The following is a 13,202-nucleotide window of genomic DNA, read 5'->3' as shown; positions in this document are numbered from 1 at the left end:
ACAACTGTTATTTTTAGAGATGATCGAACAGGGCCAAAGTCATGGTTCGTGCGAACCCAAACATTGTCATTCGACCCCCTCTGCCTTCCCATTCTATGGGGAAGATGGAGACAGCCCGAGTACCGCCTGGAAAACAGGGATACAGCCTATTACCTAGGCAGTATCCCAATTTTCCAGACAGTATTCGGGCTGCCTCCGCCTTCCCCATGGAACGGGAAGGCATCAGGAGTCAAATGCCGATGGTTCGGACCTGAAAGAACCTGAACTTTGGCCCTGTTCAATCATCTCTAGTTATTTTGCATAAAAAGACATGTGAACATAGCCCTTAACAGCTTTATTTACCTTAAACTGAAGCAGGTGATTATCATGAAATATAACTTCAACAGCAAGTTGTGTGATTGCTCTTGATTTACTGTAACGTTGTGGTATTCCAGCAGGCCAGGAAATTCTGATATTGATACCATTGTCAGTGTTCTGTACTTCATCAACATTATAGCCATAATCTTGTGGATAATAGCAATATGGAATTCCCTCTATATTGGATGGCTGAAATAGAAATAATTAGCATATTAAAGAAAACCTTTTTGCCCCTTTAGGGATATATCAAACCTCAAAACTTCTGGATATTTCTAATAACAGAAAAACTGGTTATCACCCAACCCAACGAGGTTCGGGTTCGTATGAACCCGAACGCTCGGCATCAGATTCCCGCTGTCTGCCCGCTCTGTGCAGCGGGTGAATACAGCGGGAGGACCGCCTGGAAAATTGGGATACAGCCTATGGCTCCCGCTGTATCCACCCTCTCCAGGGAGAGGGCAGACAGCGGGAATCATTGCCGAGAGTTCGGGTTCGTACGAACCCGAACCGAACTCGGTTCGGACCAACCCTATAACAGACTATTGACTTATAAATTGTTGATATGTACATTTACGGCCTGCAAAGAGGGTTCTCTATTTTTAATTTTTCCTAAATGACAAAACAAGCACTAAATATATTAGGACTGTATTTATTCTGTGGATCCGGTATGTGTGTTTTTAAAATGCATACTACTATAACATGGTAATGCAGCTAGCAAATTTGTGGGAGGAGCCCCAAGGTGAACTTCTGCACCAGGACTAGCCCTTGCTCACATGCCTGACCCCTACCTCTACTATTTAATAGTGCCTGGTCCACTTTCCATCCACAACTTCAAACAAGAAGGTAGCTGGCTTAGCAGACAGCTCCAATCCTTCTGTAGGGACCATTAAAAATCAGAAAGTCAGTGGTGGGATGATATTTTTCCCCTATAATGGTAACCTAACCACTTTAAAAAAAAAAAAAAAAAAAACACTTAAATATCTTAAAAGATACTAGACTTTATAATGTGCATATACTTGGGAGTAAAAAACATTGCACTGTCCTTTCAAACAATGTGTAGAACAAGTAAATAATTGCTTGTGCAGTTCTTTGGGCTTCATGCCCTGAGCAGGAACATTTCAGGCACCAATGGACATGCTGAAATTTTTCCACAGTGTGATTTTCCTTGCACAACTGTTTATGCGATACTACTTTTATTTGCAGTTATGTGCTTATTTATAGTATGTGATGTGTTGATTCTAATGTGTCTTCATGCAGTTGATTATAAACAGAAGTGACAATGTTTCCAGGGTCTAAAATGAACTGTAAATGCAATTAGGGGTGACATGTTTCCCCTGGAGCTTCTTCTGCGCAGAACACAGCACTCTGTGTTTATTTACTAATCTCTATTATTTATTTAAAACCATCATATTTGTGTTTGAATTGTTATATAAGTTATTTTCATGCCATGTTAACAAGGACCTTGACAACTCAATTAAGGTATGTTCACATAGGGTACATAGGCGGATGGTTTTACGTTATTTGGCAGGGAAATGACGTCAGTTTAAAAAAAAAAAAAAGTCAAAGGGTCAAAAAATGTGTAGTCATGGCCTATCTGTGCAAGATTTTTTAATAAGAATTTTGCCCTGTCAGTTTCACTCCAGATTTTTGGTTGAAGAAATACTGACCAAAAGACTGTGTGTATGTGTGAGTATATCCTATCCTTAGTATATAATAGCATTCAATTAATGAAGGAATGTTGAAATATATATCGCAGTGCACTACAGTGGTCCCATTCACTTTAGGGATGGTACGAACCGAGTTCGGTTCGGGTTCGTACGAACCCGAACCCTCGGTAATGATTCCCACTGTCTGCCCGCTCCGTGCAGCGGGCGGATCCAGCGGGAGGACCGCCTGGAAAACTGGGATACAGCCATAGCCATAGGCTGTATCCCAGTTTTCCAGGCGGTCCTCCTGCTGTACCCGCCCGCTGCACGGAGCGGGCAGACAGCAGGAATCCGATGCTGAGCGTTCGGGTTCATCCGAACCCGAACCTCGGCGGGTTCGGACCATCCCTAATTCACTTCAATCCACTTACAGCACATATATGTTTACTAAGAGGGACGCAATAGTGTGACTCCTATATACATGCTGGGAGTTGACCATCTTTAGTCTCCTAATGATTACATTAACTAGATACATTGGAAATAAAGCTTCACCTACTGATTATATTAAATACATTGAATTAGCATGGCCCATTGTAGTGTGCCATGGGATGCTGACGTATATACCTAGAATGCATTGCATTAATGCAGTGGGAACCCAGCATAATATAAAAATAAAACCAACAGCATGTCAATTTATGTTGTGGATAGGCTGAAAATAGATATTATGCGTATTATGTTGTGAAATATGTGTGTTAGTGTACAATTGTCTGCAGAAATGCCTTAACGTTTGATTTGTTTGTTTTTATTACTCCCTTTGATACATCAAATAGTTTTTATTTTATTCCAACATTTCACCAACCTCCCAGATGCAGCCAAGATTTTTGCATTTATTTTCATCAGCATTGGCTTCAGGATGGCAATCAAACTTTTCCGAGTCAAGAGTTCCTCCAGAACCCATTTGGTCCCATTCCACAGTAAAAGACTGGCCAAGTGTCAGCTGTAGTCCTGTTATATGTAGGACCTAATATTGAACACAAAACATTGCAACAGGTAATTAATAGAAGCATAGATTAGAAATTATTGTGCTTTCTTGTAAGAGTTGACTACAGGCATCTGTCAGTAGTCATGGTGGATTAAACCTTTTTTAAATGAGTTCCAGTTGTGGGCTGCCATAGGTTAACAGTAGTGATGAGCGAGCATGCTCGTCAGAGCTTGGTACTCGATCGAGTATTAGGGTACTCGATGGTACTCGTTACTCGGAAGAGCATCTCGTGATACTCGAGAAAACCTCATCATGCGCTTCCTGTAAGTTTGGGCACTATTTATCAGCCAATAAACAAGCAGGAGACTCTTTGGTACATCCTGTGATCCCGTAGCACCCATACATGTCGATAGCAGCGATTGGTTGGCCAGATCAGATGACCTTGCCATATAAAACACGCAGCCGGCAGTGCTCGCTTCAGACGCATGCTGTGAGAGATTAGGGACAGAGCTGCTGCTTCTCAGGGAGAGCGTCAGTGTAGGATTTAGCGTTCCAGTAGGCAGGGAATACTAGCAATATAAACAAACAGCCCTTTTCAGGGCTTCAAATAGTTTTTTAATAGTATTACTACAGACTGCTGGCTGGGACTTGCAGCGCTGCTACCGCGATTTCAGCAGCACACTGTGGTGATCGGATGCTGGCAGAAAGGGGACAGTAGGTGTTGCATACACATCTCTAAGAAGTGCTCAGTGTACTCTTTTTTTTATTTTGGGGCTGGTGGTCCTGCTGTACTACAATGGATTGCTGGGATTTGTAGTACACCTGCATAGACCTTCACTGCTCATTGGACAGGGGTGTCAGAGAGTGTGTATCTAGGTCCAGCCACTACCAGTTTGTACTGTACAGCCCCCCCTAAACTAGAGGGTACAACACTGTATTGCTGGGATTTGTAGTACACCTGCATAAAACTTCACTGCTCATTGTAAGGGGGTATCACAGCGTGTGTCTAGGTCCAGCCACTACCACATTGTACCATACAGCCCCCCTAAACTAGTGGGTACTACACTGTATTGCTGGGATTTGTAGTACACCTGCATAAAACTTCACTGCTCATTGTAAGGGGGTATCAAAGCGTGTGTCTAGATCCAGCCACTATCAGATTGTACCGTACAGCCCCCCCCCCCCCTCTAAACTAGTGGGTACTACACGGTATTGCTGGGATTTGTAGTACACCTGCATAAAACTTCACTGCTCATTGTAAGGGGGTATCACAGAGTGTGTATCTAGGTCCAGCCACTACCAGTTTGTATCGTACAGCCCTCCCCCTAAACTAATGGGTACTACACTGCATTGCTGGGATTTGTAGTACACCTGCATAGAACTTCAATAGAATGTTAACCCAACTGCTACAGTCAAATTAAAAATCGAAAGGGTGCTGGGGGTAGAAGGCTACTTGTTGGCTACTGCTGGGCCTTAACTGGCATCCATGTTGACTACTGCTGGGCCTTTACTTGCATCCATGTTGACTACTGCTGTGCTTGCCCTTACCTTCCTTATTTTGTCCATTTCAAAGCATATTATCTGTGGATGTCATCTTATTAGAGTTGAGCGATCCGGGTTCGGGTTCGAGTCGATCCCAACCCGAACGATCGGCATTTGATTAGCTGGGGCTGCTTAACTTGGATAAGGCTCTAAGGTTGTCTGGAAAACATGGATACAGCCAATGACTATATCCTTGTTTTCCAAACAGCCTTAGGGCTTTATCCAACTTCAGCAGCCACCGCTAATGAAATGCCCAAATTTCGGGTTCGGATCGACTCGAGCATGCTCAAGGTTATCTCATCTCTACATCTTATCTTACTGGGCCTTAACTGGCATCCATGTTGACTACTGGTGTGCCTGCCCTTGCCTCTATTGTGGCTACTGCTGGGCCTTAACTGGCATCCATGTTGACTACTGGTGTGCCTGCCCTTGCCTCCTTGTTGGCTACTGCTGGGCTTTAATTGGCATCCATGTTGACTACTGCTAGGCCTTCACTGGCATCCATGTTGGCTACTGCTGATACTGCCTGTCCTCCATGTTGGTTACTGTTGCTCCTGCCTGGCCTCCATGTTGGTTACTGTTGCTCCTGCCTGGCCTCCATGTTAGTTACTGTTGCTCTTGCCTGGCCTCCATGTTGGCTATTGCTGCTCCCGGTAGTTCTCTGTGTACTCAATGCCATGCAGCGCCTGGCCTAATTTTGGGGAGGCTCACTTGCTTCCTCACTCACTTTTAATGGTTCTCTGTGTGCTCACTGTCCTCACCGCCATGCTTTGTCAGGCTGAATTTTTGGCTGGCTCATGATATGCTACCTCTGTTTTATTGGTTCCCTGTGTTCCCATTGCCATGCTGTGTCAGGCTGAGTTTTTGGGTTGTCCATATGCCTACCTCTGTTTTAACCAGGCTGCACAGAATTAGGCATAATGGTGCCATTAGGCAGCCTCAGAGGCATGCATACATGCTGCCCCTGCTGTTTCCTGTCCATTTCCGTGGTGTTTCCATCATTCTCTCTACCAAACTTGGGTCCCCTGCAAAAATGCTCGAGTCTCCCATTGACTTCAATGGGGTTCATTACTCAAAACGAGCACTCGAGTATCGGGAGATATTCTTCTCGAGTAACGAGCAGCCGAGCATTTTAGTACTCCCTCTTCACTAGTTAACAGTCTATATTGTGCGATTTGAATAGTATTTAAAAAAGTAGTCAGTGTCTTGACTTTTTTTTAATTTACACCACATCATTGTAGGTTTATTAAAAGGGTTATCTGTACACATCTTGTTGGAGGAGCAATAATAATAATAATAATAATAATAATAATAATAATAATAAAAATTTCATCCTGTTCCTTGCTCCTCACTGTGACTTCTGTGTGTTGCAGCCCACTCAGACAATCACACACTTATGGTCCTTTTACACGGAACGATTGATCGATTGATTTTGCACGATAACGATCGATTTCGAATGATAATCATACGTGTTAACACAGCGAACAATCAAACGACGAGCGAGAAATCGTTCATTTTGATCTTTCAATATGTTCTCAAATCATCGTTGATCGTTCGCAAAAATTCGCAGATCGTTCAGTGTAAACAGTCTTTCAACGATTTCACCTATGTGTGAGATAGGCTTAAACGATCGCAAAACGATCGCATAGCGAATTTTCCGTGCGATGTATAGTTCCGTCTAAACGCTGATCGTTATAAAAAAAACATTGTTCATTCAAAATCGTTAATCGTGCGATCGGGCGAATTATCGCTCCGTGTAAAAGTACCATAAGGCAGGGCACAGCTGTGGTCACTGATTGGCTCATCAGGAATCTGCTGCTGAGACAAATCCATAGTGACAGTTAGGGGCCTATACCACGGAGCAATGATTCGGCCGATTATCGCTCCGTGGAGTAGAGAGAACGATTAGCCGATGATCGTGTCATCGGCTGATCGTTCATTTAGGTTCAAACCTAAAATCATTGGTCGCCACCCGCGCATCGCATGGAATAGCAGTGCCCGGCAGGCGACAGGCGATTTTAAAACATCATACATTACTTGTCCAGGCCCAGGTCTTCTCCTCCTCCCGATCCCGCGCCACAGCAGTTTCGGAGTGGCCTGTCTGAGCTGACAGACCGCTCAGCCAATCACTGGCCAGGACCGCTGTGGCCAGTGATTGGCTGAGTGGTCTGTCAGTTCAGAAAAGCCGCTCAGAAGCTGCTGCGCGTGGGACCGGGAGGAGGAGAAGACCTGCTCCTGGACAGGTAATGTATGAAACAAGAGCTGCAAGGACATCGGTAACGATGTCCTTGCAGCCCTCGCTAAACGATTTTCGGCCGTGAAATAGGCCCAGTTAACGAGCGCCGATCTAGCAGGTCGGTGCTCATTTACATAGTTGATCGGGCCCTGCTATGCCCGTGGAATAGGACCCTTAGAAGCAGAGAGAGGAGTGGTGGAATAAAGTCATACTGGGAGCTACCCAGGTAGGTAAGTATGCCTTTTTCAAAATTTTCAGAATTACTTTGCACTTTATGAAACAATTTTCTTAAAGGATTTTAGCTATTAATCAACACTGTGTGATTGGTGTATTTTCAGGCCATTGGATGGAATCTAGAAGAGATACTATTAAAGTACCACTATCACTACAAAAATCTTACCACCAATCTGCTAACACTGTCATGCTTTCATTTATGTTGACCACACCTTTATTCCTATGAAAAATGCTTATCTTAGCTTACAGTGCCGAGCCCTGTTGAAATCACATGCATGCACTGTGGTTTCATAGCACATATGCCAGGCTCCACCAAGCTAGGCGCTAGAAGCCAAACCCTGCCTATTAAACAGGTAGTGAACCTGGAATTGGAGTAGAAAGCGGTTGCAGTCTGAAGGAACTGCCTCTTTAAAACTTAAAAAGAGCAAAAAAAGTGTTTTTTTTTCCAAGGATTAAAATGATCTGAATAAAGTATGACTGAGCACTGTAAGACAAAACAAATATAGATGGAATGGCATTGTGTAGGGAAGTTAGGGTGTTCACATCATGAACTCCCTCTTTGGTTTACATGGGTTTATTCCCTCATATGCAGGGGCAACTTTTCCATAAAATCTTTTTCACACAAACATCAAGTACAATAATATTGGTAAATATAATTAACTTTTTTTCATTACAAGCGCAAGTTCAATCAATGCCATTATAATTGCTCATTGACATAAGTCATACAAACAAAATTAAGGGCCGTATTACATGGCCCGATCTCTAATGTAAGCAAGCGCCGTTCTAACATCTTACTTACTGATCTTATAACATGTATATCACTTTATTAAATTATTCACAGAAAAAAACACATACAACATTAAAAACAAGACCTGGGGAGGCGGGGGACCTGATTGCTGGGACAAGTAATAAAAGTGACAATGCATCCACATAGGTACTGTTGTAAAGCATATGTAAACATTCCTACAGCATAAGGTGCATAAAGTAAAGTGCCAGTGCACTGGGAGTGTGAGGTGGGTGACCAGTGGACTGGGACCTGGAGTACCTATTGGTAACAGTTACCTGCATCCTGATATGTTTGTGCACATGTGCATGATTCTGAGCAGCGTACCGTAGCAGCAAGCACTGGCACTTTACTTTATGCACCTTATGCTGTAGGAATGTTTACATATGCTTTACAACAGTACCTATGTGGATGCATTGTCACTTTTATTACTTGTCCCAGCAATCTGGTCCCCCGCCTCCCCAGGTCTTGTTTTTAATGTTGTATGTGTTTTTTTCTGTGAATAATTTAATAAAGTGATATACATGTTATAAGATACCATCTAGTCCTGATATAGTTTTTTGGGGGGTTTCCCTTCGCTTTTTTTCGGTGAGATAGGATTTAGAGTAGATTAGGGGACGTGTACGTAGCACATTGTATATTCAGGTTGATCCTAATGATATAGGTGTTTTCATCTTACTTACTGAGCCTATTACATGGCTCGACAATGTCCGTTCAGCCCTTGCTTTAGAAGTGAAAAATAATAATGTTTATACATACCTATCCACGCGCCCCAGTGTCCTCACTTTTACCTGCTGCTGGAACTAAAGAGATGGTCTCTGAAGTGACAGGTCAGTCAGCCAATCACTAGCCATTGCAGTCCTGCCTTGGTGGCTTGTCATTTCAGAAATTGGCTCTGAAGTTCCCACAGTCGTTGCAGTGACCGAGCAGAAGCAAGGAGGACACTGGGAAGCATGGGGAGGTTTATATACAGTTTATTATTTTTTTATCACTATTATACATAGTAATGCACACCATTTTTAGGCTGGAATAAAACTATAGCGATCAGTCGATGATGGTTTGATCAGCTGATTGTTGTCTTTTTAACACAGAGCAATAATCTGCTGAAACGACCGAATTTGTCAGATTATCACTCCATGTAATAGTGCCCTAAGGCCCATTTATACTGTGTTTTGTGCTATGCTAAATGAATACTATTAAAAATGGAACAAAACATACATTTCAACATAGCCATTCACTAACACTGAGATGTATGCTAACACATAAGAGGAGATTTATGAAAGGATGTAAAATATTCACTAATGTAAACAGCTCACAGCAACCAATCACAGCTCAGCTTTCAGCTCTGGTAAAATGAAAGCTGAGCTGAGACTGGTTGCTGTGAGTTGTTTACACCAGTCTACATTTTACACCCTTTGATAAATCTGGGCCGTAGTGTACTATATGTTCTTATACATTGCACAGCCATATGTTTTTGAACAAATAATTGTGATAGATCCAAAAGTGTAGCATGCTGCTTTATTTTGATTCTATAAAAAAGCATAAACATTTATTGTAAAAACAGGATTTTACTTTCATAAAAAACATTGTGTGCAACATACTCACAATACAAGTGAAATGAAAGTGATTGCAAAACACTAATAGTAACCCCATATTGTGAGATGTATCATATCATACAATGAATTGCTTTATAATAAATTATTCACCTATACAAAAATGCTGAGTTACTTGTAGCCAAAAAATATCTTTATTATAAATATACACAAATACATTGAAATTAGTTGAGGTAGCATAATGACTCAGTATACACGAAGCGGTAATATATAGTCAGTTTACTGAGAGTAGTAACAATTTTGTCTGTATGACTGTGAATGCTATATTAGTTTAAGGTATAATATATTAGAAATCATATAAGACAACACATTGTAACTCACCCACATCAGAACACTGCTTGTAATGAAAATAAATACCATTTTCACAGAATACTACAGGCAAAGAGGAAAAAAACTGAGGCCGTGAGGTGACAGTGACAGGCATAAAAGCAGAATGGTAGTGGAACGTAACTTGCACTTTACTGAGTGTGCAAGCATATTTATTAGTCAGGCTGAAGACACTGCCTAGGAATCACACACAGCCAATTGGATGGCTCTCTGAAGGTACACCTACACTGCGTGAGCACTAGTCCACTTGTGACTGACGTGAATCTATAGAACTTAACAGAGAGCAATGTGCACACTGAGGAAATGATAAGGAAAATTAACTTAAATTTTGGACCCGCAGTTCTCTATTTACTCTCTGCTGAAATGAAGCAGCGGTACAGTATGTGCAAAGTCATTTGAGGCAGATTCCACACAGATTTCCACTACTTCAGATTCTGCCTTGAATTAAAGACTTGCCGATTTCCAAAGGAATGCATATTGAGAATTTAATTTCTGCTTCAAGAATAGTCATGTTCATTAATAAATCAGAAATAAAATCCTCATTAGGACTTCTCATTGAAACCAATGTGGCTGTGATTCTAGGCAGGTTATGAGACAGTATCTGCATGGAAATCTGTGTTTTGGGACCCGTTTTGAGGATTCCCTCTAGTAGTTCACAGGTGATATAATTATATATCAGTGCATCAGGTATTATCACAGGTGTTCTTTGTATGGCTATTTACCATACATTTAATATCCTCCGTTGCATAGCAATGGACGCTGTTAAACTGCCGGCCACTTGGCTAAATTTAGGACGTTCCTGCAGTCGATAACTCTGTATTGTCTGCAGAAACATTCCTTTTTTTTTTACTATTGATTTGCGGGCACCATTCTCAGTCACTTAAATGTAATGTGCGTCCGTCACCGGAGTCCGGAGTTGACAGGCAGGTACATTATTTTAACGCCGTTCTAGTGAACACAGCAGGTGGCATTGCATTTAATTCAATGCAATGTTGCCCCTGCAGTAAAAAATGGACACTGATTCCATTGCAATCAGTGTCCGTTCTTTACATAAAAATTACATAGTGTGAACATAGCCCTTGAGATGTTCCCAAAACATGACCTGTTGGTGGTCCATGCGGACTGAAATTGAGACACACTGGTCTATACAACCATCCACATAGTTTAACCTTGTAAAGTCCTCTTTTTTGCCTTTTACATGCTATAATATAATTTTAATATAAGAATTGTCTTCATTTATTTAGCAGCACCATCTTCTGATGTCCTTTTTTTAAATTTACTCTTCAACGTAAAGACCTTCAACACTTTTAAACGCCAATATAAACGTCAAAAACGTCAGAGAGACATGTCAAAAGTTTTGATCTGTCTGGGTCTGAGTGTTCAGGCCGTGACCCATAGTAAGAACAAGCTTCCTGCTCTGTGTCAGTGAGAAAAGACTTGCCCCATTGTCTTTCATTATGAGGCCTTTTTATCACATATTACAGATACGGGAAAGGACTACGCTGAGGTAGATTTATCCTGGTCGCACAAAACTTTTATTAAATGGTCTCTATGATATGTCAAATGTCTTTTTGTAATGACAGTGACACTTTAAAGGGAAACTGACATTACGTATATAAAGCCTTACCAATCAGATAGTGCTTGCTTGGTGCATAGTCAGTAAGGTTATTTACAAGCCAAATTTGACCAGTTTCTGCTTTTATGTCTGGGACTGGGATCCCATGAGTTCTCTTGTAAGTGAGTTGTGACGTTTTTACTCCATTTGTAGTGCTGAACTTCAATGATGTCCACTTACCTTCTGTTGGTTGTTTTCCAAGGGACAGATGCACTGTAATTTTTAAAACCCCATTTGCCTAAGCCATATATAGGAAATATTATCTCTACATATGCAGAATGACACCATATTAGTGAGCTGTACATACCTTGTGTGCTGAAATACGTTGGCACGTGGCTAATGCTTCATACAATCTATTATTATTATTTTTTACTGCATAATGTTACGAATAATAATAATAATAATAATAACAATGATTACTATTAGAATATAATAATAATAATAATAATAATAATAATAATAATCAGCAACAACAGTAGTAGTAGTAGTAATAATAGAAGTAGTAATAAAAGTCATAGTATTTTTTTTACCAATTTTGACATATTGTTATACTAATTATTAATACATACATTGGAAGGGGAAAGAGCAAGAACAATAATATAAACTCACCTTATTGTTATCAAATCTAAAAGAATGAACAGCAGGTTGGACAACACCATCCTTCATTACTGTGACAGATGTAGTTCCTTGGGTAAGTCCTAAGATTTTGATTTCTTCAAACTTTAGGTTGTTGGGGTCAGTATACCCTGATGTCGTTGCTTGCAAAGTCAGTTTGTTCTGTTATATGACCACAATCATAATATTGTTAAACATAGATGAAATGCTTGAGAAGGCCTACATAACCAATATGCCTTCCTTAATCTTCTATGGCCTAACACTGTAGTATTTTACTAATTTGTAAAAAATGATAGAGAGCTAACAATGCTTTGGGTTCATCTTGCTTGTAAACAATGTCTTACATTAGATTATAGATTTCTTCTAAATATTGTTCCATTTGAAATTAAAAAATTTGACTAAACCATTGTTTTCCACAATGATATGTTTGATACTTACATTTGAAACAGTGAAATCATATAAAATATATTTTCCCGATTCTATGGCATCTACAAAAAAATAAATAATTGGGAACTTTAAAATCAAACTGTAAAAAATATATTTTTTATGAAAGTGTAGACAAACCACATAGTACTCATTTCAGAGATATATAGTTTTTTATTTGATCCAACGTTTTACATAAAAACGCTGGCACAATTTGTAAAGAGTTTTGCTTCCCTTCTCCCTATTACACAGAGTGATAATCAGCATGTGATTGGCTGAGCGGTCTGTCAGCTGCTGCCACTGGGATTGAGAAGCTGCGGAGCACAGGAGAGAAGACCAGGAGTGGGGAGAGGTAAGGTGTTAGGTGTTTGGGCAAGAGCTCCATGGACATCACTAATGATGTCCATGCAGCCCTTGCTGCCCGATTATCTGTCTGTCTACTAGGTCCGGTAAACGAGCGATGATCTAGCAGATCAGCGCTCGTCTACTAAAATGATCGAGCCATTGTCGTCCCGTGTAATAGTACCCTTACTCTTATAGACAATTACTTTTCCATTACCTTTCTACATGGTAACACACAATCTCATTATAAAAAACCACACATCCTTGTATTTAGTATTTCCTCCTCTATCATACACCTCCTCTATTGGCATAGGTCTCTTGACAGATTCACTTTAAGAAAAAAAAATCCTAAGTCTTTAAGGAATTGTGTGATCACGTTTTATGCAATTTAAAATATGTTCAAACAAGTATTCAGAAAACACAGCCTTGGGGGCATTTGTAAGACCCCGGGCTTCCAATTAATAGGGAGCAAATGGATCGACTTCT

General features: G+C 40.8%; 1 protein-coding gene across 1 annotated transcript in view; it reads right to left on the bottom strand.

Moving 5' to 3' along the window:
• Nucleotides 1-13,202, bottom strand: part of SI (sucrase-isomaltase) — a 150,212-nt gene that overhangs the window by 85,116 nt on the left and 51,894 nt on the right. Inside the window, exons 23-26 of the mRNA XM_069975257.1 lie at nucleotides 12,390-12,439; nucleotides 11,946-12,113; nucleotides 2,863-3,024; nucleotides 343-546 (exon numbers count right to left, since the gene is read on the bottom strand). Of these exons, the coding sequence (XP_069831358.1) occupies nucleotides 343-546; nucleotides 2,863-3,024; nucleotides 11,946-12,113; nucleotides 12,390-12,439 (584 nt within the window). The remainder of the gene's footprint in view (nucleotides 1-342; nucleotides 547-2,862; nucleotides 3,025-11,945; nucleotides 12,114-12,389; nucleotides 12,440-13,202) is intronic.

Source organism: Dendropsophus ebraccatus, chromosome 6, assembly GCF_027789765.1.
Source record: "Dendropsophus ebraccatus isolate aDenEbr1 chromosome 6, aDenEbr1.pat, whole genome shotgun sequence".
Taxonomy (NCBI): Eukaryota; Metazoa; Chordata; class Amphibia; order Anura; family Hylidae; genus Dendropsophus; species Dendropsophus ebraccatus.
Note: the sequence above shows the minus strand (reverse complement) of the source record. Positions and strands in the feature narration are given on the sequence as shown.